Raw genomic sequence first — 27,483 nt, forward strand, 5'->3', positions numbered from 1 at the left:
ACACAAAGGAAATCATCTTTGAATTCCAAGTTGTCACAAATCCCATCAAGTCTCAGTTGAAATTTCAACTATGTCATAGCATTGATGATAACCCTAGTTTTTCTGCTTATATTGATTTTTCAGTGTGCAGAACAAGGAATATGAAGATAATACTACTGTTAGACACAAAAATAAATATACAAAGACAAACAAACAAATGGTATTTTATATTTTAGCCGATTTTGGCTATATCAACCCAAGTAAATCATTGTATTTAAGTTGCATGAATAAGTTATGAATATTAAATTTTGAGTAAAGTCATCCTTAATCCACACAGCATGAAACTAATATAACCTGATCAAGAACAACAACATAGTAGGAGTTGATGATATAAGCTCTTAGACTGCCATGTTATAGAAATTAGTACTGGATTCTGAGGCAGGAAAGTTGAATAAAAGCTTCAGCTTATCGACTGTTTGAATTAGACAAAGTGGTTACTTTATCCTTTGGATTCAATTTGCACTCTTGTTACAAGGGAGGTCATGACATCTGCTGTCTCCTCCATCCCTCAGCTCTCATGAATCCATAAGATCAAAGAAGTGAAAACATTTTGAAAAATGTAGGGCTGACAGAGGGCATGGCATTAACGCATGGGATGCCTTTGCTAGAGAGCGAACAGGAATAATTCACAGCTGTTATTGACAGTAGGCGGTTGTAGATGTAAGACATGCTGAGTCTGGCTGCCCCTTGAAGAACTGAGGGACTTCACACTCAAACCAGGTCTAAGTGCAATAATGCTTACTAGCTACAGCCTGGCTGCCTGGGAGATGTTTCAGCTGCCTAGACAGGACTGTCACAGAAATACTGAAAACTTCAGAATCTTATACCCACTTCTCATTGGATAATCCCATAGCAAAACGTACTATTGTTGGCATCTGAGAGGATCTAAGAGCCTTGTCATCTTCTCAGGCTCCTTGCCAAGAATTAGCAGTTTGGTAGATGATAATACCTTTACTCGGTGAAGAAAAAGATAGCACTCCCCAGTTTTCACTTACAAGTGTTTGCCCTGTCAACTTAAAATCCAGTTTACAAGAGCTAGGAAGTGACAAAGCAAACAGCATCTTTCCCTCTGTACTTCCCTTAGCTCTTCTCAGCTCCCACCCCCAATAGGTTTCTTAAAGTATCTACAAAGTTGTTACACAGTAGGTAAAGATACTGGGTTAAGAGGTGGGGGAATTGAATCTGCATTCATTCTTTCATTTGTTCATTATATAGGCACTAATTCTCACATTCTCCTGATCATTCTGTTCCTCTTTATGCACTGCATCTCCTGCCCCTGCTCACTGCCAGTCTTGCTGCCACTCAACATCTGTCCATGTCCCTTTACATAGAGCAAAACAGCTGTTCTTTTCTCCCTCCGCTTTTTCAAATATAGCTTTCCTAGGTGAGCACTTTGTGGTGTTGGGGGGCAGTCTTATTTGTGGGAAGCATAAATAGCCATGTCTGATTCATCAAAAGGTTATTGTCCTTCTGAGGAGGAAATTAAATCCTACCTAGCAATTTTAATTTTAAAGTAGATTGTGGTGTGGTGGCATAGTCCTGACCCTGAACATTAATTTCATTTTATAGTCTTGGAACATTCCGAAACATCTAGTGTCCTTAATAATTCCCCAAAGAGTCATATTATAAAACTGCATAAAAGAAACTTCTTGAATTCAATTACATTTCTGAAGGAACTTGCCTGCTTTGCTTTGGTTTCTTCTTTATTTTAAGTGTAAAATGAGAAGATGAGACATGTGGCTGAGGTTATAAAATTAAATTGTAAACATGAGAAGACAGAAGCTGCACAAGTCTAATTCTAGTCCACCCTTTGACTGATACAGGCAACACTGAGCTCCCGTTCCATTTCTGCAGAGAGGGCATGTCCTGGAGACAAAAAGACTTCTTAATCAAGTTCCTGACCCCTTGATGTCTACACTTCAGCTTCTGGCATGTTCCATCACACCCGACCTTTTTCTTTTGCATCCAAATTACCACTGTCCTTCTTCCACTTTCCTGATTCTATGCATTTGCCTCTTAATCTTACCCGAGATGTCAGCCATTTTTGTTGTGGTGAAAATGTAGTCCCCTGCAATGCCAACAATCCTTCCTCAAACAATTTTAAGCCTAAATTTTCATATAATAATACCACAAGACCTAAATCATTTGTGTTCATGTTTCTTAGCAAAAAGCACCTAAGAAATTAAAATATAGTGTAATGTTCTAAAGACTGTGAAAGCTTTAACAGAATAAGGTATAATAGCAGTTATCTTTCAAATCAGCAAAACTGAATACTCAGTATTTACAGATTCTTATTGATATCTTAGAGCCCAGACACGAGAACAGCTATGTCTAGACCCTAAGTACAGACACTGGCTTAAGTTAACATGTTTTTTTTTTACAAGATAATTCACATATTTAGTAAAGTTAGGTTTTGTTTTAGTTTTAGTTTTGTTGGTTTTTTGTTTGTTTGTTTAATCCTCCATCATTGTTCTATGTGCCCACTAATCAATAAGAAAATAAGTCAGGAACACTGAAGAAAAAAAAAAAGACAGTAGTGAATCTACACAAGTATGCTCTCAGAGTTACCAGAGGTTAGAGACCAGTCTAGTCAGACTTTCCTTTGGGCCACCAGCTTCCAAATAATGACAGAGACTTATAACAGTTTGTCTTAGTTTAGGCTTGTCCCCTTAGCTCGTCAATCTTCTTCTATTAATCTACACGTGGCTTTCCACCTTTCTTTTACTCTGTATGTCCACCTTCTCACATCATCTCCCACACACCTCAGCTCATCTCTTCTTCCTCTCTTTCCCCAGAAATCCCATCTAGCTATTGGCCATTCAACTCTCTATTAAGCCAATCAGAGCGTGCCTTCGCAAAGACACATCTTTACAAGGTGAACAAATATTCAGCAACAACTCAGGGCATAATAAATCAGTGCCTTGTCAATTTCTGCTTTATTCTGAAAATAAATAAAGATGCCAGCAATGCCTTTCCTCTCACAGTCAAAAGAGAAAGGGTGGGCTTCATGTGCTTATCAGATAATAAATAAATAAATACCAATCAGATAATAAACTCTGAAGGCAGTTGCCAGCCAACCATGAGATCCTCATATGAATTAAGGTCTTCCATGTAACCACTTGCCAGGACATATTATATGGTTAGAATCAATAAACAGCCTATTAGCAAAACCACTATCAGTTCCTTGAAAGAAAACAGATTGATATTATTAAGTTCTGTATTCTTATTCTTGAACATAAATCATATAATTATACTGTAGACACACAAATATCTACAGAGTGCAGTAATAAAGAGTAGACCTTCTGCTGCATGCTTCTTGGAGAAAGAAAATGAGTTAGCAGCATTATTCAGGAGATTTCCTGTGGTTGGGACGGGAATATCAGTTCCCCTTTTTAATTCATTACTTGTACATTGAAGCTGAGCTTTAGATCCTTCAAATAGCAGAACTATGGTTTTTGTGATACAACTGACAACTTCCCTTAGAGCCAAATAAGTTACCTGTTATGGTTTTCAGTTTTGCTACATATTTAAGTGGGTTGTTTTTATAAAACTTTTTGTAGAAATTAATAAGGATTGCAGGAAATGCTGTGTCCCAATGCCATCCTTTGTATCTGGGGCTTTTGTCTACTGGACAAGATCACTTATACAAGATTATCCTTAAACTTACTCTAAGAAATGTGTTCCATTCTTATTATTCAATGTTCCACAACCCCAAGAGACTCCCATCTCTCTCTCTCCCAGGGTTCCTTCTAAACCTTTTTTAAAAGACAACTTCACTTAAAAGTTTTTCTTTGTTGAACTTATTACCCTCTGACGTAACCTTGTTTCCATAGTTACCACCTGCCTCTTTACTAGACTGTTACTGTCCAAACCAGGGAATTTTTCCCAGCCCCTCACCTCATGGTTCTAGCTCCATTCCTAAACAGAAAATGTATTGGATGAATGGGTGACATTCTAACCTACAGATGTTACTCAGTTCATTATTCTTCTCTCTCTTCTTGAAGAAATCATCAACATTCAACATGCTTGATCTCAAGTGATCTATGAGGTATGTGAGAAATCAGAACATTTTCTGTACAGGAAACATCTCAAGATGTATCCCTTAAATCCTGTTCTTTAGTATTCGATGTAATTTTGTCATTTTTTTTCTGTTTTTGTGTAAATGCCTGTAGGAAAAAAAATAGACTTCAAGGAAGCAAGGTCTGTTCTAGTTCATGGTTCCAGAGGTTTGAGTCCACAATTGGTTGAGTCCATCTGGGCCGGAGGAAAGGCAGAATGTCATGGCAGGAACCCTGGCATCAGCTGTTCGAATCATGTTGGGCAGGATGCAAGGAGAGGAAGAAAGCAGTTGGATGATCTTCTTCCCTCTACCGTCTTCCATTCAACAGAAGCCGCAGCCTCTTCACAGCGCTGCCCACATTAGGGCAGGTCGTTTCAGCTCAGGTAATCATCTCTAAATTCCCCCCCACAGACCCATAAGTGTGCTTTCTCCTAGACATTCCCCAATCCAATTAAAACTGAGAGTCAAAATTAACCACTGTACTTTATATGTTGCTGGTTTAGCTAGCAAATTATCTCTTCTGAATATGGCTCCATCTGGCTTTCTCAGCCAGCATCTTTATATAAAATTCAAGAGTGAAGCTGCTGGAAGCTACAGGTAAGAAATGTCCGCAGACAAACATTCACTCTAGAGACATCAGCACCGGCTTGTCTCTGCTTGTGGTTGGAATTTTGAGAGAAATGACAGGTTTTGTACTTGGGTACCAACTGGGTCAAGGAAAAAAAAAATTGTTCCTGGGCTTGATCCCAAGAGGTAAGTGAAGCAGTCATTAACTAGTAATAATCCCCTTCCAGCCTCATCACTGGTCACAAAAGAGCCAGATGTGCTGTGAAATTCACATGAAGAAATGCAGCTCAGTTCAAGAATTAATGGCAGAAAAGAAATGAGAGAAAGATGAGTATCACTAATAGGAATTTAGCTTGCTCTGCCTACCACACTTTAGAAAATACTTCACAATCATGTCGCTCCGCAATACAAAGAACTTCTCCACAGTCTGAAACAGTAATCCATAAATCATTACAGGCTTTCATTACAACCAATTCATTAATTTGTACTACTTATACAAAGGATTCATGGTATTTTTTTTTAAAAAACAACTATAAATTAAATATTTTTGTGAACTTGGTAACTGTTGCCCATATTTAAAAAAAGAAACAATACAAAGCTCACACAAGGCTAATCATAAGGATTCCATACACATTTTTAAAATGTGTATGAGTATGCAACTATGTGGGTGCCTGCAGGGGATAAAAGCGGTCATGATCACCTGGAGATGAAGCTACAGGAAGTGGTGAGCCACCTGACCTGGGAACTGGCAGCTACTCTTAAGTCTCAGGAAAAGCAAGAAGTGCTTTTAATCACTGAGCCATTGCTATATCCCAAATCTAAGATGATTTTAAGACCTTTTCTTCATATCAATTTGATTTTTTTTTTACTCCAGATAGCTAGAAGGTCCTGAAGCTGTTTTCCAACTCTTGAATGGATGGATTGGAGAGATGGCTTAGCAGTTGAGAGAACTTGCTGCCCTTGCAGAAGACCAGAGTTCAGTTCCCAGCACCCATGCTGGGTATCTCATAACTGCCTGTACCTCCAGCTTCAGGGGAACTGACATCTCCATGGACATATACAGATATGTGCTCACACACCTGCTCACACTCAGAGTTTAAATGAATAATTTTAAAAAATATTCCTAATAAAACACTGCCAAAAAGTTGCCCAAACTACAAACCAGCAGTTCTCAACCTGTGGGTCACAACCACCTTGAGGTGGAATGACCTTTTCACAGGATCACCCAAGACCATGGGAAAACACTGATATTTGTAGTACAATTCATTGCAGAAGCAAAATTGCAGTTAAGCAGTATCAACAAAAATAATTTTATGGGCCACAACATGAGGAACCATATTAAAGGGTTACATCATTAGGAAAGTTAAGAACCACTGCGATGAAGGTATTTCAGATCCATGACTTTTCCAAAGTTGTTGCTTATAAAGTGCTGTTTTACACCACTGACTGCCTTTTCCTGGGATGGGACTTTGTAAAAAATTGGGGATAGCCTTCTCCATGTGCCCCTAGCACCAGAACCCACATGTTCTCTATCATTCCCATGGCAAACTTCCCTGAATTGAACCTGGATCCAGCACTTAGCATTTGGAAGAGCTTCTCTGTCTGTTTTTTCTCATAATTATGAGATTATGTCTTCTTTATATAATTGTCTCGCGTAGTTCCTGTGCAAACGAAGTTAATAATGAAAACCAGTAGAGGAGCTGGCATTCATACTTACTGATGTTAGTAAGCTTCCTGATGTGAAACAATCCTTTTCTACACTAGGTATATGTATTACTCTCATTGGTTAACAAAAAGCTGACAGCCCAGTAGCTGGGCAAGAAGTTAGGTGGGAAGTCAAAGTCAGAATGATGGGAAAGAGGGAGGAGTCAGGAGACACCAGCCAGTCGCCCAAAAAGCAAGACATACTAAAGGACAGTAACACCATGAGCCACATGGCAATACATAGATTAATAGAAATGGGTTGATTTAAATATAAGAGCTAGCTAGTAATAAGCCTGAGCCATCAGCCAAGCATTTATAAGTAACATAAATCTCTGTGAGGTGATTTCGAAGCAGGTACCAGAATAGTCAGGATGGAAAAACTTCCATCTACAATGTCACATGCTCTGGATTCAGCATAATCAAAGGTAAAGGATAGATAAACCTCCATCCTTAACTTTCTATCTTCAATGATAGTGATAGATATAATATGGGTACAGGTCATAAACCTCCATCCTTAACTTTCTATCTTCAATGATAGTGATAGATATAATATGGGTACAGGTCATAAACCTCCATCCTTAACTTTCTATCTTCAATGATAGCTATAGATATAATATGGGTACAGGTCCCCTGCTGGCCACAACTGCTACAGCAAGAGGCTCAACCTGGCAAAGAGAAACAAAGACTAAGGTAGGGAAACCATGCTGAAAGCCAGGTCTAGACATGAGATGCCAGCAAGGTGCTAGGTTATTAAAATTCTGTTACGGATATTCTAATATCTTTCTTGTTTTGTTTGTGTTTAAGTTGGAATTATTTTTCCATTATTTAAAACCACTAGATCTTCCCTGAAACAGAGAAGCAACTGGCTGAAGCAGACTGTGTGCTCACCCATGGCTTCCAACTTCCTGGGCTTCAGTGCAGCACCAGCTTATTCCTACCAGGCCTTTGCCCATGGATCCTCTGACATTGCAGAAGAAAGAATGGTGGCATTGGGTAGACTAAAGAAAATGAAGTAGGAAGGAAGGAACCACAGGAGAAGAAAGGGGAAGGATATATATCTCTAGGAGAAACAAATGGATTTTATTTGACACCCCGTGTCTGACTTCAGAATTTTGAAATAATTTGTAAAGAGACTCCAAAAGACATGTCAAAAACAAATTTATCATTTCAATTATAGTAGACTTACAGGGTACTACTTACCACATGTTCTTAGAAAAGGCTGCTAGTTTGGAACAGCAGAGAAACAGCCCCAACGTAAGCACAAAGATTATTATTAGAAGATTAAAGACAGAATTTTAAATATCTAACAACTTCCTGGTACTTTGGGACTATATGTAAATATATATGCAAAACATATTATAGACACACACACACACACAAACCATTTGCTAAGAAATTCAGTGTATGAAGTGTCTGGTAACAGCTGAAATCTACCCTTCTAAAGCAAGGGTCAACGCTAAAGGCTGAGGATGTTATTCTCTTATACTTGATGATTGGAACCCCATCATTCAATTTTCTATAATGCTGTCTGCAACCAATGTCTAAGTGTGTTTGATTTTTTTCAATCAATGAGGCAAATAATAACAGTAATCAGAATTCTATGATAGAACTACATATAAACTCCAGGAATTATAAATGATTCAATATATTCTTAATTATGGCAAATGAAAAGTAACTATGATTATCTGGTTCAACTTGTACTGAAAAAAAAAACATTAACATACATGACAATTAACAGAATGATTTAAAATGTCTCTGACTGACACACTAGAAAAGATGTCCAAGACTGCCACCTGGAGGGAAATGTAAAATAACACATCTTGGAAATCAAATTTCCAGTTGTGATTTTTACTGATTTTTAGAACAAGTTCTTCCCTACAAGGTGTAGAAGCAGAGAGAATGCAGTCTGTCGGCCGTATAGCAGCCTCTTTCTACAATCCAGAGGACTTACCTTCTTCCAAAGTGCCTCCCTCATGAGATACCCTCATGCAGAGGGGCGTTCTCAGAGTGCTCACTGCAGGCAAACAACGTTGCCTTTCCAGGCTGCTCTTTGGCTGTCTCTGGCTGTCCGTAGTTTTCATACTTTATTTCTTCTTTTCTTAACAGTGCTACTAACATTGCGACACTTTCCGTATGCAGATACACTTTTGCGTTTGTGTGGGCATGCGGTGTCAGGGGCATGTTCCGAAGGTCAGAGAGAGCATAGATTTTCTCACATGGTACTGGACTATTTATAACCCATGCTTTAATGGTGTACCTTTCTCTGTATTACAAAGAGGCACAGAGTCCTCTGACCAAAGTAAAGATTTCTACGTGGTGCTACTTAAAACTTACTGAGACCCCTGTGCACAACTTTCCCAGGTTCAAGGCTCGATTACATCTCAGATGCCATCCTAGGTTGCTTTCTGTTACTGTGACAAGCAACATGATCAGAAGCAACTTAGGGAGGAAATGTTTATTGCATCTTACAAGTGTAGTCCATCATGAAGGGAAGTCAGGGCAGGAGCTAAAGGCAGGAACCTAGAGGAAAGAACTGAAGCAGATGTCATGGAGGAGTGCCGATTACTGACTTGCTCCTTATGGTTTGCTTAACCTGCTATCTTACACAAGCCAGGACCACCTGTCCATGGTTAGCACTACTTAAAATGGGCTGAGCCCTCCCACATCAATTGTCAATCAAGAAAGTGAACTACAGGCAAATGTAAAGGAGGCATTTTCTCCATTGAGTTTCCCTCTTTCTAGGTGACTCTAGTTTGTATCCAGTTGACAAGAAAACAAACTAGCACACATACCTTGAAAGATACTTAAACCCAAGACCCTGTAGATACAGAGGCATCACCTAGAATCAAATGCCTTAGTCTAGCTGTTAGATCATATAGGTTTGATTATCTCTCAGACTGTTAACAGAGAAGCTGTAACCACAAATCTGACATTGTAGTTGCTTCTCATAAACAGTTTCTCCTGGGAAGTCCTCTCTCCTCCAGGCTTCAAAATCTTTCTGAGAGGGACAAGAAGGAATGGTCCCAAACAAATGGCTGAGAGTCCTAATTCAGAGCATCTTTCTCTTGGGTATCTGTCCCATCTTCAAGAATATTAAGATGAAGAGGTGGGGACATCCTCTTTCCCTCTTGTTCTATCAGCCATCAGTCCAAGACGGGAGTCATAAGGAGCACCGAAAGCTTTGTACGCTGTTTATGAGCACAAATGGAGACAGCCCTCTAGGTTCAATTCAATTTTATTTCAGAGTATAAGAAATAAAGGAAGGTCGGATAGGGGAGCAGGGAAGCACACATCTTAATTAAGGGAGCCATCTTAGGGTTGGCAAGAGATTTGGTGCTCCCAGGTGCCCAGGGCGATGTCCCCAGTTAGTTCCTGGGGCAGCTGAGGACAGAGAACCTGAAATGACCCTATCCTATAGCCATACTGATGAATATCTTGCATATCACCAAAGAACCTTCATCTGGAGATGGATGGAGATAGAGACAGAGACCCACACTGGAGCACAGGACTGAGCTCCCAATGTCCCAAGGAGGAGCAGAAGGAGGGAAAATATGAGCAAAGAAGTCAGGACCACGAGGGGTGCACCCACCCACGGAGACAGTGGGGCTGATCTATTGTGAGCTCACCAAGGCCAGCTGGACTGCGACTGAAAAAGCATGGGATAAAACCGGACTCTCTGAATATGGCGGACAATGAGGGCTGCTGAGAAGCCAAGGACAATGCCACTGGGTTTTGATCCTACTTCATGTTCTGGCTTTGTGGGAGCCTAGCCAGTTTGGATGTCCACCTTCCTAGACCAGGATGGAGTGGGGAGGACTTTGGACTTTCCACAGGGCAGGGAACCCTGACTGCCCCTCAGACTGGAGAGGGAGGGGGAGAGGAGAGGGAGGAGGAGGGAAAAGAGAGACGGGGAGGGAAATGGGAGGCGGGGAGGAGGCGGAAATCTTTTTTTTTTCAATAAAAAATTATATAAAAAAAAAAAAGAAATAGGGTTGGGGAGCCTGGAGACAAACCTCAATTTGCAGTAAGTGTCACGCTCCTATCATAAGGCTTAGAATGTGGCAGCAGGGTCCTACAGCAGAGTTCCCAGCACAAGTCTTCACAGGGATCTGGGCCATGGGTCAAGTTAAAGATGAATCAGGCATTTGACTTAAGACAGTCAGCAATATATTAAAAAGAGGTTGGGGGAGGGGACAGAGCAATTTCATTCATCTTGCTTTAGCTGAAACCCATCTATCTTTCTCAAGTACCAAACATTTCCTCTAAACTGCACTTTTAATGCAGTCTCTCTGTGTGCTGTGCACTCTCTTTGTTTATTTCGGCCCCAAATCAACTTCATGTGCTTTCAAGGATGAGTCTTCAGGCTCAGCAGGAGTCAATACAGTACCCCATCTGAGAATTTTTCTGAAGCTGCATTTTCCAAATTTTAATACCCTGTTCCTTCCTTTCTCTCATCAATAAAATTGTGATAGCAGCATTTGCCTTGTGGAGGGCATGCATTAATAAGCACTTAAATTAATACGTGGTTTGCACTTAAGACTAGAGCCTGGCGCATGCACCAGAAATGTCGGTCAACTACTCTATTTATAATACTTTTGCTGTGAAATTTCTGATCGCACACTTTGAAGGCTGGACTGCATGTCACAGCATCTCTACAGATCTCTGTAAGCGATCTTTGATTTCATGTTGCCTCTAGTTCCATATACACACACAGGCTCTCTTCTTCCTCCTTCATGGGAACTTTGGATAGACTCCGGTAAGAGTAAGTTGTTATTGTCTGGAAAAGTCACCTCTGTATTGTTTGGAGTTTCCTCACAGGCCACTGGTAGGTGGTCATTGGACCTAAAACACTATCATTCAGTACATAAAGGAACCATGTTAGACAACCATATCCAAAAAATGTACTGCTCCCGCCTAAACTATTTCAGAAACTCTTTAAGTCCCTCAAAAGTAACAAGATCTTCCTTATCTACAAGGAGACTATACACACTCCATGTCAGCACAAAGATGGGGCTCTCAAGCAGGTAATAGCGGAGGGAAGCCTTTTCACATTTGTTGTCTCAACGTTTAATCATATAAAGAAAAGGCAATATCTGAAACCACCATGTGTTAAGCAAAAGCAAGCAGGAACTAAATAGGATTTGTACTCATAAAAATCTCACTGGTGACCCTAGAGCCTGTATTCAGCATTTACTCACTTCACTGGCTGCTCTCACCTCCATTTACCTGGCAATCTAACCTTACTTCTGAGGGACTATAGAGAGAACCGACATGTCCTGGTGAGGACAGGCTAATAAGACAAGAAGCAGCCATTTTTCCCTAACCAAGACAGGCATGAATCAGTATTGACTAGCCCCGAGAATGAGCTTCAAGCACCACCCAGCCAAGTCAGGGTAACAGGAAGTAGAGATGGAAACACATAATCAAAAATGCAGAGACAAACATCAATACAAAAGACATACCAACAGTTTAACTCCAGACACCAGGCGCCACTATAAAAACATAAACATGAAAAACTAAGACAGTGTGACTCTTCAAAAGTTATTAAGACCACACTAATAGTTTCTGCTTTGATAAAGAAAAATACTGAAGATGACTCAAACTGTAATAAAAATTAAAATGAAATATTCAGTAATACTAATAAAAGACCAAAGTCTCACAAATAGAATGAATCAACTAGATATATAGTGTCAGAACTTGAAGACAAAATAAAGGAATTATATCACTTAGTCAAAGAAAATAAGATGTTAAAACTCATTAATGGAACATGCAAGACATTTGGGGCACTAAGAAAAGTCTAAAACTATGAATTATGGGCATAGAAGAAATACAAGCCAAAGGCAAATAAAATATTTCCAATGAAATCACAGAAGAAAATTTCCTAAATCTTAGGAAAGAAATGCCCATTAAAATGTAAAGTACACAAAACACAGTAGACAGAAGCATAAAACAAGCCTTCCGTGGCATGTATTAATGAAAACATGTTCAGTGTATTGAACATGTTCAGTGTACTGAACAGAAAAAAGGGTATTGAATAATAAAGATAAGATCTGAGATTAATAAGATAAAAATAAAAAATACACAAAGTCAATAAAATGAAGATAGTTCTTTGCAAACACGAACAAGATTGATAAACCTTTAGTCAAAGTAACCAAAAGAAGTGGAGCAAAGTCCCAAATTAAAATCATAGTGAAAAGAGAGACATTACAATAGATAACAGAATTCAGAAAATCATGAGGATATGCTGTAAAAACCTATATTCCACTAAGTTAGAAAAACAAAAGAAAATGAATAAATTTCTAAATAAATAAGACCAAAATTAAATAAGATGAATAAATATTGAGACTTATATGCAGTGAGATTGACAAATAATGAAAACTCTCAACTAAAAACATTTAAGACAAGACAGATTCACTGCAGAATTCTAGCAGACCTTTAAAGAATTAAGTAGCACGGGCTGGAGAGAAGGCTCAGAGGTTAAGAGCACTGACTATTCTTCCAGAGGTCCTGAGTTCAATTCCCAGCAACCACATGGTGCCTTATAACCATCTGTAATGAGATCTGGTGCCCCTCTTCTGGTCTGTAAGCACACATGCAGACAGAACAGTGTATACATAATAAATAAATCTTTTTTAAAAAAGAATAAATAACACCAGTTTTGAGCAAACTATTCCACAAAAAAAAAAAAAAAACACCATCAAATATAGGTGTAGACAAGTTTCTGTCCCACTTGGTCCCACAGCCATTCAATTCCAAAGAAACACACAGGAGCTTACATTAATTATAAACTGTTTGACCTATTAGCTCAGGATTATTTTTAACTAGCTCTTACAACTTAAATGAACCCATAATTCTTGTCTATGTTTAGCCACGTGGCTTGGTACCTTTTCTCAGTAATGCATTCTCATCTTGCTTCCTCTACATCTGGCTGGTGACTGACTCTGCCTTTCCTCTTCTTAGTAGTCCCCTAGTCTGGTCACCCTGCCTATACTGGCCAATCAGTATTTTATTTAAACTAATATGAGTGACAAATCTTTACAGGGGACAAGAGCATTATCCCACATATGGGTGACTAATTGCACAGAGAATTCACCAAAGTAGTACAAATGGCAACTGACGACTAGAAAGCTATCAGTATTATTAGCCACCAGGAACATGGAAATTTAAACTTATTTGAGATTCCATCTCTCTCCTGTCACAATGACTATCATCAAGAAAAGAGATAACAGCAAATGCTGGCAAGGATGTGCAGAAAGAGGAATCACTTATTGACTGCTAATGGAAGTTTATACTGGTGCAGCCACTACTGACACAAGTGTGGATGTTCCTCAAAACACTAGAAATAGAACAACCATTTGTCCCGGCTTCACCTGCTGGGCATACTCTGAAAGCGTTCTATTGTGGTCAGCCATGTTCATTGCTGTTGTGTTTACAATAGCTGGAAAATGGGATCAGTCTAGCTGTCCATCAACTGATGAGTGGATAATAAAAATGTAATACATATACATAATGGAATTTTGCCAGCTGGAAAGAGAAATAAAATTATGAAATTTGTGAGTAAACAGATACAAGTCAGAAAAATTACACCGAGCAAGGTAGCCCAGACTCAGAAAGACAAGCATCACATGTCCTCTCATATGTGATCCATAGTGGGGAGGGCCTTGGTCCTGCCTCAAAGCAATGTGCTAGACATTGTTGACTCCCCATGAGAAGCTCTACCCTCTCTGAGGGGTGGATAGGGGAAAGTCCATACAAAGAATGAAGACACAGCAGTACTCATGTCTTCATAATGGACAAAGCCCAAAGTTAGAGTCTTTTCAAGTTAGCAGTGTTGGTAAATACTGACCTTTCTCTGGACCTAGACTAACAAAGAAAACCAAGCTCAGAAACTCAGTGACCATCCAGTATCTTCACTGACCACTGCAACTTGGAGTTATAAGTAGATCAAGGCATTCAGGGTAGGGACGGGTATTTTTACAGATATATAAAATGTATTCACTCCTCGTTTCAAGACCAGTAATCTAAAGTTAGGTGGGAAAATGGCTTGAAGTAGAGTGAATGGAAAGAGCAACTGGCCATCAGTTTGGACTAAAAGCATGTTGAGAGGGTACAAAATATTCAAAATAGTAATTTTCTTATGAATAAATATATAAAGCAAATTATTTAAAAAGTTTTTATTCTTTTAAATAGATTTATTTAACAGTTTAAATGACAGGAGTCAAACATTGCAGTCTTTAATAAAATGTAAAACCTTAAAAACCACATTAAAACATATATTTATAGTTATAAAACAAAGATCAAATTCTTTCAGAAAGATTTAAAAATCACAGATCATTTAAAACAACAATTTTTCCAAAATAGGAGTCTTTTTGAGAAATTAAGTTTTAAGCTGTTACATCAGTATTTGATAAAAGATCTTTGCTTCCTTGTAAATTAATAGAGCTGAAAACTTGAGCCTGCATTGTGATTTTGTGTTCACTAACAATCTGAAGCACTGATGGACACATGGGAAATGGAAGATTGTCTGTTTTAGAAGAGCCAGTTAGTGTGTGCCTCACTTGTCTGAGCTAGAAAAGTAGTTCGTCTAATTATAGTTCCATGGCATTTTTCCCCCCTAAAATGCTATAAAAGTGAAGGTAGGTTTAGTGTCCTTTACTCACTCTGCAAAACAACCATGGGATTATGCTCAGGCTGCCTAGTCATAAACCTAAGCTCAACCAGCTACTCTGTAACATTAGACAAATAATCTCTCTCGGCATAGTTTCTCCATGAGTGGGTAGAGTTAATACCAGAGAACTGAGATACAGTGAGTAAGCAAAGCCTAACAGCAGTAGCCATACAGCAGTTTCCGAACCCATCACTACTACTGGAAACAATCCTAAAACCCATGAGACATGATTATGGAACAAGTGACTTTTATTTTTACATTAACCTTCACTTCATGTATCTCAGGAAAACATTTTGAGTCACAGTATAATAAGCAGGGCCAGGCAAGCTCTATGTTGTATGTTTTATCCCCAGCACTGCATAAACTAGGCCTGGTGCAGCATGCCTGTAATCCCAGCAGACCAGAGGTAGAGGCAAAAGAATCAGGAGTTCAAGGTCATTCTTGGCTACATTGCAAATTCCAGGCTAACCTGGATTATGAGACCCTTCCTAAAAAACAAACAATAATAAAGATGAATAATTATAAATCTTTGTGGTTCAAAATACAAAACTGTAAAAAGTTTAACCTAGACTAGTAAAAAAAAGTTAAATTACAAGAACACTTCAAAATATAGCACATTGTCACCACCTGGCAAAAACTTCATTAAAAATGTATACAGACAGTACTTTCCTATTTAGAACTACAGGGAAAACACAACACATTTTTTTTTCACTGACAAAGGAATATAAATGTAGATAAGATACTGTATTACTGGTACACTGAAATATTCTATCACCTTTGGCTACGTTGCACAACTCAAATTTGTTTCACAAATGGGGTAAAAGTTCTACTTTAATTTAGAAACAAACTATATCAAAGGCAAAATACTTCAAGAAATACTTGAATTTATCTTACCAAAGAACATAAAGAATACCAGCTTCAGGAACCAGAGGCTTAAAATGGTAGGATGTGAGACACCTTGCAAAGGTACTGTGCCATATCTATTCTCTCTAGTCACTGAGACCTTCCTAATGAAATGTTTTCAGTAAATACAAAACCTATGCGGGGAATTCAATACCCCTGAAGGGACCAAGTAATTAAAAACAAAGGCATTTTTCTTGTGAGCTGAAACCTTTTTGTCAATCTCCGAATTACATTTAAAGCAATGTAGAATGTATAATGCTTATAATTAAGAACTTATTGTTATTGGAGCTTTTTTTCCAAGTTAAAAAAACGAGAATTTTTTAAAACAATTTGTCTTGTAATGAAACCATTTAGTATTTATCATTTTACTTGTACTCCTCTGAAAAGCTTCTAACATTTTCAGGAACATGTAAGTTCTCAGCAACATGACACAAAAGGTCTGACCAGTAGAATGGAAACTTCACTCCCTATTTTCTCTTAATGAAGTTCGACATTGAGGCAGAATAGCAAAAGCTCACAGCTTTACATTCAATGACAAAAGGAATGGACTTTGGAGAGTCACCAGAGATGCTGGAATTCAGCTTCTCCACCAGTCAAAAAAAAAAAAAAAATCAGCATCTACATCATAGGCATGTGAGTGGGCTCGAGTGATAAAGCATGTAGTGGGCAGGTAGGTAGAGAGACGGCAGACATCAATCTCAACAGCAAAACATCATCAATAGATGAAGACAACTACTGGAATTCTTTTCATTCTTACTCATATTGAACAGTGATAAACACATGGCTCAAATAAACTCAAATTTCCAAATGCAAACAGATGTAATACTAAAATTATACCCTAATTACTTTTGGTTTAACAGTGCTGAAGGAACAAACAAATTACCACTGATCAATATCTTATTTTAAAATAATGACTATTATCAGATTACCAAATTATCACAAAATTTACTTTTAGAAATAACTTCCAGGCATCACAGAATTTAGTGCTGGATTCATGGGTATATTAAAAATATCATCAATATCTAATTTATTATGTATGTCTCAACAACATATTGCCATCAAATTCAAATACATAAGAATCACCCAAATACAAGTAATTCATTCCTTCATAGAGGTAAAATAGCTGAACACCAGATGTTTCTAACCAGCTGAAATTTCATAATTAAAGTATCACAAATCAATACTTCTACTATAATTATTAAGATGACTCTGTGTTTCAAATAGTATTAAAATCATACCCTATATCAGGTAGCACATACACACTAAATGTGCATATCTATACTAAATACTACTGGAAATAATACTCAGAAAACAGGCAGAAAAGGGGTCAGGGTAACTCATTATAAAACACAATTTACTTCCTAAGTTGGTAATACAGTTCTTTTCTAGGATAACTGCTTGCTTCTATGCTGAAAACTCCATCCAATATATATTTACCCAACATATATGATGTATTTCTGCGCTTTATGGTTGTGTAATGGGTATGGATCCATGTTGAAATGGGTTAAGACATACATCAGATACTAACCAGAATTCAGACATAACATTCTCATTTGCAATCAGGAATAAACAACAGTCCTTCAACAACTTGTCTTTTTATTCTGGAACCAAAATCAAGTACAACCTACAGTCTTATTTTAATTTCCTCTAGGTAAAATATCATGTCCACTTTTTTTTTTAACCATTTAGAGACATTCCAATTGCTTCGAAGACAATAGTGATCTATATTCTTTTTATCTCAGTAGTTCTGAGGTGGACCTAAATTATATGCTCGCTCTCTAGGAGCTCCACATTAAAGCTGCGGATCCCTTCTCTTCTCTCTAGACAATCAGTAAGCACAATGTCACGTCAGTTCAGTTTACACTAGAAATACATTATAAACATTAGTTTATAGCGGGTATTTTATAACAGGATAAACACACGTAACTATGAGAACAATAGTTCCTCTTTCACTATTATGTACTAGAACATATTATGTAAAGAACACTATTTCCACATCATTTAGTGAGGCACAGCCATAAAAGGAGTACCCAGGGAAAGCATAAATGTGAGCAAAATACATTGCACACAAACCCTTATTAATATATCTGGAAATGATAGTCTATGCCTATGGATTTTCACATACGGTAGAGCTGGTTAACTTGATTATTCAAGCTAAAGGCTAGGCCTTTCCAATGAGACAGTTAAAACAACCCTACTGGAAAAGGAGTGATAAAGACCGCAGGGCTCCACAAGTCCTTCAGCAGGAGGTACATTTTCTACAACTACCTTTGAGAATTTTTAACTTAATTATGTGTGGGGCAGTGAGGTATACGCAGGAGTGCAGGTGGCTGCAGAAGCCAGAGGTCTGAGATCCCCTAGAGATGGAGCTGACAGGGCTGGTGTGCTGCCCTGTGTAGGGTTAGGAACCACACTAGTGTCCCCTGCAAGGGTGGTTTGTGCTTTTAACTACTGAGCCCCTTTATAATCACTTATTAATCAAATTCAATTAAGTCTAATAAGTAAAAATACTTAATTTTTGGAAGTTTCAAACTTTTTCAGAAATATAGTTTATAACATTTGTAAAAACAAGGCTCTTTCCAAGAGAAATGATTTTCCAGAGACGAACCTGCTATTTTGAATAACCAAAGGTGACACCTGCTGTGTGAAGCTCATTTCTCTCACATACTCATTTAGTGACAAAGACTGAGAAATTCACCAGCAAATGACCATCTTATTGTCAACTGCCCAGGAAGATTTAACCAAGCATCTACCCTATAAAGCATCAACATACATCCATTTTTAAATCATAGTGAAAAATAAATAGCACCTTTTAATTCATGGCCTCCTTTTCTGGAATGCCAAGTCCTACTATCAATACTTATGGAAAGCAGTGTAGACTGCTCCCTTGTCTCCCTGTAGACCTCCACAATGTCTAATTCAGAAGGGCCTGTAAAAGCAGTCTCCTTTCATCACGTGGGACAAAGTGTTTCCTCCATCCCCTCAGTGTTCCTAGATATGAAAGGCAGCAGCAGACAGCACATGTTTGCAATCTCACCTTCCTGGACTTAGTTCTCTATCATAATAAATCCACTGTGAAGGCAGAAATGGAGGACGCCTTTGGATCTGCTCACAACTCCACCACTGTTTTACTGGAGTCACCTTCAAATATCAAAAAGTGATGGTCTGTGCTAACTGACCACTCAGGACTACGTGTGTAACTTTTATTCAAGTAGTTTTTAAACTTATATACAAATTTACACATATTTAAAACTCTAAGAAAACATAATCCAACAATTAAAGCAAAGTTTTTGGTCCCTTTGTGCGTGCGTGTGCATGTGTACATGTGTAAAACTCAGAAAGAAAACTGGGCTAAAAAGTAAACTCTATTCACATTTCTGGGTTTACAATCACAGCACACAACTAATCAAATGTCTGTGTGTCTGTAATGAAGTAACAGTTGAATGAAAAAAACTTCTACTAAATTATTAAACTTGAATTTAATAAAATGAATAAACAGTAAACAGAGCCAAAAGAAAAAAAATCCCAGAGTCATATCCAATACTGTTCCCTAAATTATAAGATAAAGCTAAACCAATGACGTCTCACCTCTGAGTTCTTCTGGTTTGACTGGCTAGAGGAACAATTTAAATTATATGAATTCAGACCTCTTTTGTTTGATTGATTGATTTTGGTCTCTCAGTTAAAGACAAACTTTAACTCAAAAGACCTTAGCAAGGACATCTCCTAAAAAGTTACTACATTCCCCCAAACAAGATGATGTATACCTGGAACTTGTGAATGGGACCTGACTTGAAAATGTTTTACAGATAATAACCAGGAGTCCCCAGGTAAAGCCAGCCTGAATCAGAGGACCCCTAAATCCAAAGGCCTTATCTGTATAAGAAGCCCTTGGAAACAACCCTGTGAAGACACAGGCAGACTGGAGGGACCTGTCCAAATATAAGGCACCCCAAACAATTGCTGGAGTGAGCTGAGCAGGGACAATGGACTCCCTTCTTCTGAAGGAGAGAGCTATGGTAGCACTGAGTCCAGGTGAGGCTCTTCTAAGTATGTGAGGGAAAGTTCTAAGCCGCGAGGTTTGCAGTTATTTTTGTACATGAGCCCGAGGTAGTTAACAGAAAGATTATCTGTAACAGGTATTCTAATTAACAGGGTTTATCTTTGGCCTGAAGAAACATCAAATTAGGAATTAGTTCAAATGGCTTCCCTACTTCTGCATTTTTAATTAAAAAACCTGATTCCTAGAAAAACATCCCAAAGCCTCTAGCTCATGATTTGTTATGTCTATAAATCCATTCTAATTTAAGATCGGAGCTATATTTACTGCAATAACTGTCCACTTACTCAGAAATACTGCTAGTTCATTGTAAATGGTTTTCAAATTCTTTGATGTCCTGGTTCGAGGGCTGCGGGGCTTTCCCAGCACCCTCCATGTGCACACAGAAAGTGCCCAGACCTGGGAAGCCGGCAGCGCCAGTGCTTCTCAAGACAACTGCTAGCTACTCTATCATCATTAGTCAGGCTTCTAGGCTGGCCTCAAACTTAATGCTTTTCATTCAACTTCCCTGAATTTATATAAAAGGAATTCCACTTCTACATACCCAGTTATTTGTTGTAGAAAGTCTACTTTTAAAATTCAAAATATTGCTGCCATTACCACATAAACCTTTGTATGTCCTGATTATCTGGCCACTGGAAAGGCTTGTTCAGAAAGATATAAAAAGTTAGAAAATTAACAACTGTGTAACAACCAAGTTCACAAACAAGTCTAGATACAGGTGGCAGAGGTATGTTAAGCCTATATATAATATACGGTAAAATGAAGTAACGGAATTCCAGTAGTTTCTGAGGAACTGTAGAAGTGACTAAGCATACAAAAAACATTAAATTCCAGAAAATTGACTTTGATTTCAAAGAGTCAGCTATGGTCCAACCAGCAAACATGTAGGCTGGAACTAATAAATATTTCACAATTTCATGTCTCTGAAATACCCTTTTCCAAACGTAAAATGTGTAATGCCTATTGTCCGCCAGTAAATACTTATGGACGTAAGTGAATCTCCAAACAAAGAATACCGAGACTACCAGAATCACAGAGAACTGAACTCTACGATTCCAAACTAAGCTAAGAAAAGTCTTGACTTTTGTAGAAGAAAGTAGGTGAGGGAAGGAAAAAAAAACAGTAAATGAGAAAAAGTAGAATAACTGAGGAAAATGAAGACAGGCTTCATGACTACTCCGGTCACCAATAACAATCCCACCATTAACTACCACAAACACAAGAAATGCAACCAGCAGGAGGATGTAGGGCCAGGTCAAAAGGAAAAGCATACTCAGGTTCTTAAACGACATAGAGTACACCAGAAGAAAGTGAAGAACTCTTCTGAGTTCTGAAAATGGTCCTTTCACAGGGGGAAGTCTCTCTTCCTTCTTCTTCTGCAGCTCAGTTTTCCAGGCCTCACTGAACTTCTGTGCAATGATGTGTCCCGCACAGAAGGCAGCCCAGACGATATTGGTCTGACGAAACATGAATCCACAAAACCCAAGCAAGGCTGAAGTCCTATGATTGCCATAAAGACACATCAAGTAGGCAAAAAGAGTAAAGAACACAGACCCGGGTTCTGTATAATAAAGGAAGTTAAAGAAATAGAGGATCGGAAATAGTGCCAGGGTTAATGTTGACAAGATTCTCTGGATACTTGAAGAAGCCTTGAAGGAAAAAGAAAAAAATATTTTTAGGGTAAAATAAATACACTATTTCTGCTGAATTAATAGAGATTTATTTAAAAACTCACTGCAGTTTAATTCAAATAAAGCATATTTCTGACTTTGCAACACCATGTGTAATACCTCTGGCAATTTCCAGTTACATTAATCAGCTTGTGAACCATTAAAATACTAATGGTGTAAACCTCTTAAGAGCTTAAAATTTTTGAATCACTGAACAAATTCTTTAGGGGGTCGCTGAATAGGAGACCCTGGACTAAGGTACACGGGGAACACAGGGAAGAACAGAACACAGTAAAGATGGTACAGTTACGTCACCTTGCAACCTTGAACCGGGGTCTCAGCCCATCTCACCCAGTTCTTTAAGGACAGCCCTTCAAACCTCTACACTAGAGAAAACTGAAATGTGTAAACAGTATTCCTCACCCTGCCCAGTGAGCTTACTTTTTGTACAATGAAATGACAAGAAATTTTTCCTAAAAAATCCAGGCCTACTCTAAACTAAATGTCTTCTTTTAGCTTCTTTGGTAGTTTCAGAAATAACTATTCTGAATCTCTCTGTCCTGTATCCTTCACTTAACTCTGTCACACACAGTCTGTGCCAACCCTTCGACAAAAGCCCTCCTCAGGTCAGGTGTGGTGACACACACCTTTAAACTCAGAACTTGAAAAGCAGAGGCCGGTGGATGTCTATAGTTCTAGGACAGGCAGACCCACACAGCGTTTGAGGTCAGCAGGGTGCACAGTGAGACCCTATCTCCATAGATAAAGCCCCACAACAGCCTGTAAACTTGGCACATATAGGATACATCCTGTTGCGTCTGACAAACCTGTGTACTGTAAACAGTTTTATACAAAATATTAAATAGCAGAAACTGCAATTTACAAACATATAATTAAAACTAGTAAGGGAGAAATTGTAAAACTCAAAGTACTCTGTCACAGGTCTGCCATAGTTAACATTTATTAAAACTTTGCACTAGGTACTAGCCTAAGCAACCTCCCTTTATTAAGCAAGCTCATTTACTCTTAATACAAATTCAATGAGACAAAATGTATTATTACTGTTGATATTTAAATTACTTCAAATAGATAAAAATATAAAATCATAAAGGAGTAATTTGCTCACGTTCATATAAGTAGTAGCCAGGACTGAATTTAAACCCAGGCAACCTAACTCTAAGACTTGCGTATGAAGTCATATCCAGCTCCCTCAGCTAAGATTCATTAGACTATCTAATTTCCTAGAGAAAGCATGGAGTTATTAAACTGGTTTGGTTTGCTAACAAACACCTTTAGATTTTCAAATAAAGCTATTCCCATATTGAAATATAAACACCTTCTACATAAAAGTAGAGAGCATCCATTTAGCTTTGTAAAACCTACAAAAACTGTTGGACATTTTCCTCCATCTTATATAACTGTGACTTGACTGCACAGAAACTTGCAATAACTCTATTCTGTACATACCTTGTTTCTGGGTTGTACCTTTCTGAAAAGCAAATACAGTAAATAGAAGTTGCCAACACTGAAGAGAAGATTAACAAATCTGAGCATTCCCATGGAACAGACAACGTGTTCAGACCATCCAAGGATCCAGCTGGCGGGTTTGACCACTCCAACTGACACCAGGTACAAGCCGGGCAACGTCGTAATCATAGGATCCCACTTAAAAAGAAAAGACCAACGGTAAAGCTGAAGCAACAATGACTCCATTGATACAAGTGTGTCAAAAATCAGTTTTCATTTGTTCCAATATTGAATAACTTGTTGAGGACATTCTATGGCATAAATAAATAAATCCTGGCAGATGAGATGTCTTTAAGTTCTAGGTTTTAGATTGAATGTGTGTTCCCACACATCTGAGTATGTGCAACATAGACAAGCCTGTGGAAGACAGAGAGGGCACTGGGTCCCCTGGAACTGGAGTTACAAATGGTTAGTGAGCAGCTCAATGTGGGAGAAGGGAAATCTGGTCTTCAGTCCAAACAGCAAGAGCTACCAACCACTGAGCCACCGCTCCAGCAGTCCATTCTAAGAAACCATTTTGCTCCCTGTCTCAAACCCATTCGGAATTATTAAGGTATCATCAAGCAACAGACAGTAAGTTGTAATTTGTTTCTACTTTCCAAGGCTAGCTCTTTAGGAAACATGTATTCTGTGACTAAATTGCACCGGCCCCAATTTTACAAGCCAGGCCAACAACAGCTGGACTCTGAACGATCTTTAGATACTTTAGTATTTAGAGAGACTGCATAACAAGACCTCTAAACACAAAACCTGTTAGTTTGGGACTGGTGCTTAGCCCTGTTTGGCATCTTGCAATACATTCTGTATTAGAGACTGTAGTTACTATTACTTTGCAGGTTCGTGGTCCTTAAAATGGCAAAGGGGATCAGGATTTTCTTCAACGGACTTTATATTTTGAAGCAGTAACCCATACTGTGTTCATGAGAGACTATATGGCATTTAACTCTGTATGATGCATATTTATGTAATTGAACATATATTTTTTAAATGATGCAATCTGACTAGTTGCCAATTAATCTAGACAAAAGCAAGTTTCTAAAAACATCCAAGGATGAAGTTTGAATGAAACTATCACTCATTGGTGGCCTAAGAGGCTCCATTAGGCGTCCAAAACACTGAGTGGAATACCTTAGAAGTAAGTTTGGGGTGTTTTTTTGTTTTGTTTTGTTCTGTCTTCTGTATTTCCAGGGGACACCCGCATGCCTCTAATCCTGGGACTTAGGAAGGCAAACTGGTCAGCTGCCAAGAGGAGCTATAATTTGGGGTCCGCATTTCTCGCATCGCCTAACAAATACGCCGTAGATCTACAGGGTAGGTACAGTCAGCCTTTACCCAGTTGCTTTCGCGTTTTGAGTCTGGGAGGGCAGACAGGGAAAGGGAAACACACAGAGGTTGGGAGGAGCCCGGCCCGGGGCAGGGCCAGCAGAGACCAACCTGCGACAGGGAGAAGCGGCCCTCGCAGTAGCGCTGCGCCTGCGGCAGGTGGAAGATCTCGTCCATGTAGGGCTCGCGCAGGGCACGGCTGAAGGCGGAGAAGAGCAGGCAGGACACCAGGAAGGTGCAGCTCAGGGCGGCCGAGAAGTAGTAGCCCTCCAGCTGCGCCATGCCGCGCAGCCGCGTCCCGGGCCCAGCCCCGGGCAGACGCGCGCTCAAAATCCAGCGCGCAAGGCCCGCGGCGGCGGCCGGGCGAGCTGCGGCAGGGCCGGCACGCGAGGGATGCTGGGAGAGCGTTGGCCGGAAGCACAAGGAAGTCACCGTTTCCGGAGTGAAGCGCTTACGCAACGCCGCGGACGGCCGTCCTGTCAATCACTCTGCTCAGAGTTCTCTGAGTGGCCAGAGCCCAGAGGGAGGGGCGGGGCTCGGCTCGCGCGCAGGAGCAGCGGCCAGCAGGCTCCGGAGAGAAGGGGTTATTGCGCCCTCTGTTGCTCTGCTGAAGCTTTCTAACCTCCAAGCTCCCAAACTGCATTTTCTTTCCAGTTACTGATGCTCTCCATTGCCAGTGAGATGAATTGCTAGAACCTTCATGACAATCCATGACATCCTGCCGTCTCTAGCGGGTAGTGAAGATTGACGCTTTCTGATTGGCACAGGGCAGTGTTTTCCACGTGCCACTCCTGGAGAGACTGAGTTAATTAACATTCAGAGTTGGTGTGTTTTAGATGAGGAATACTTCTCTTGTGCTTATCATTTTAGTTACTGTTGCGGTGGGTGCTGGCTCAGACCTGTAGTCGAGGCACTTGAGAGGTTGAGGCAGGAGGATTGTTCCTAGTTCCAGACCAACCTGGGATACAGTGTAAGATCCTTCCTTTAAAATAAACAATAAAGTCATTAATATCTATCTCTGTTCTAGTGCGTTCTAACATGTGACCTTAAGTACCTTAACGTGTGGTATTATGGAATATTTATTTAACTGTGTGGTCTCAAAATGGTACATGTATAAAGTTGTAGGCTAGGTAGTCTTCACATAATACTTTCATTCTGAAATTGGAGTTGAGACTGAAGTTTGAGAAGATATTTGAAGAAAACTGAAGATAAAGTACGCTTTGAGTGTGGTTTGATTTGTTGGAAAACAGTTCTGCTAATCTCAGGTTGCTTTTGGCAGCCACACATCTCAAAGAGCAGTTGAGATTTGTATTAAAGTGTAAAGCTCGGAATCGTCAGTTCGGTTCTTTCATTGAGGCATAGCTAATTCTGCCAATGTATGGAAAGCTTTTCAAAACTGGACGCACCATTCCCCCTCTCCTAGTAGAAATAACCGGAATTAAATTCCATGATGATGTGTTATTTACCTCCCCTCCACCCTTTATCTCCTCTCTAATGACTGAAGTAAACTTAACAATCTGAGACCATTTCAGATCATTTAGACTACAACCACTTGACCTCAGACCCAGAATGCTTGCTCTATCCTGACCATACACACAATTAGGACAATACACACCTTAGAAGCATCTGGCCTTTGCTAGATATCATGGACAATGTTTGAAGGGAGTAGCACAAATTTACCTCTTTATGTTCACGTTCTCATAATAATTGCTACCAAGAACTTACTTAGACATCCAACTCCCATATATGTGTTCCCCACTCTTCTTGCTGAACTGGAATGTTGCAAGCAAGTGCAAGGTTTCAGAACGGCTAGGTACCTTTTCTAATAATTTATTTAAGTTTGTTTTATGGAAACAAGATGAAGATAGGTAACTTACTTGAAATTATGTAGAAAATAGCTGTGTAGAAGAGGAGAAAGAATTAGAATAAGAGCTGTAGCTATAGTCTTGTGTTATAGAAATTAACTATAATTTCTACTGAACTGAATGCTTTTCATCGTTTGCAATTTAAATTTATATCCCACCTCTATTTCCATCAGTCAAGTAGACAAACATCTACATCAGAGGAAAAAGTTCTCATCTAGAGGCGGCAGTTAGTGGTCGGTGGGGAAAGAGACAGTTTTTATCCATGCTGTAACCACTGGTAATTTGCTCCCTATCCCGTCATGCTCCTGTGGGATCCCAAATTAAGCTCAGTGGCTCAAAGAGTTCACTTTGCAGACAGATCATGTCAAAATGTGCGGGAGAGCATTGTAAACAGAAAAGTAGAGGATAAGCACTCTCTCCAAACACAGAGCCGTCATTTCCAGATGGGAGGAACTCTAAGTGGAGGTTCACTTTCCAAGAGCTACAAACTGAAGGTCTTACTATTATCACTTCAACAATGTTGAATTATGACACTCTGAGGGGCTGGGAGCTACAATCTCAGATAGGCAGACTCAGGGAGAAGGCCATGATTATGTAACAAAGATGGTGACCTTCCAAGATAGCATCTGCCTTCTTCCTCAGCCTCCTGACCTGAGACTAAATAAATAAATAATAAGTCTGGAAGGGTGGGCAGTGTGGCGCACACTTTTAATCTCAGCACTCAAGAGGCAGAGGCAGACCTATCTCTGTTAGTGCAAGGCCAACCTGGTCTACAAAAGCTAGTTCCAGGACGGGCTCCAAAGCTACAGAGAAACTGTTGAAAAACCAAAAAAGGAAAAACAACAACAACAACAAAATCCTGGCAGCATTTTCTGTCACCTTAAGGACCCCCATGCCTGCCTATGGACCAGTCTGACAAGTTCAAGATCCTAGAGAAGTTCAAGGTCAGATGATGACCTGTTTACCCCAGACTTACAGACCTATTAGCTTCCCCTTATTCCAATCATAAATTAGGAAGGAAGACTCTTCCAAGACAATTAAAACCCCAGCTTGCAAGGAGAGACCTGGCTTTATTTTTGCATCTAAAGAAAACT

The 27,483-nt window shown here is 39.3% G+C and overlaps 1 protein-coding gene across 1 annotated transcript; it reads right to left on the reverse strand.

Annotated features, from left to right (window-relative positions):
* Positions 1 to 15,268: 15,268 nt before the first annotated feature.
* Positions 15,269 to 25,502, reverse strand: Alg10 (ALG10 alpha-1,2-glucosyltransferase). The gene is made up of 3 exons (XM_050129480.1): positions 24,636 to 25,502; positions 23,142 to 23,339; positions 15,269 to 21,653 (listed from the first exon to the last, which is right to left on the reverse strand). The coding sequence occupies exons 1-3, from the start codon at positions 24,804 to 24,806 to the stop codon at positions 20,598 to 20,600; spliced, it is 1,425 nt and encodes a 474-aa protein (XP_049985437.1). The 5' UTR covers positions 24,807 to 25,502; the 3' UTR covers positions 15,269 to 20,597.
* Positions 25,503 to 27,483: the final 1,981 nt, after the last annotated feature.

Source organism: Alexandromys fortis, unplaced genomic scaffold (genome assembly GCF_014885135.2).
Source record: "Alexandromys fortis isolate MF-2015 unplaced genomic scaffold, M_Fortis_MF-2015_v1.1 scaffold_28, whole genome shotgun sequence".
Lineage (NCBI taxonomy): Eukaryota > Metazoa > Chordata > Mammalia > Rodentia > Cricetidae > Alexandromys > Alexandromys fortis.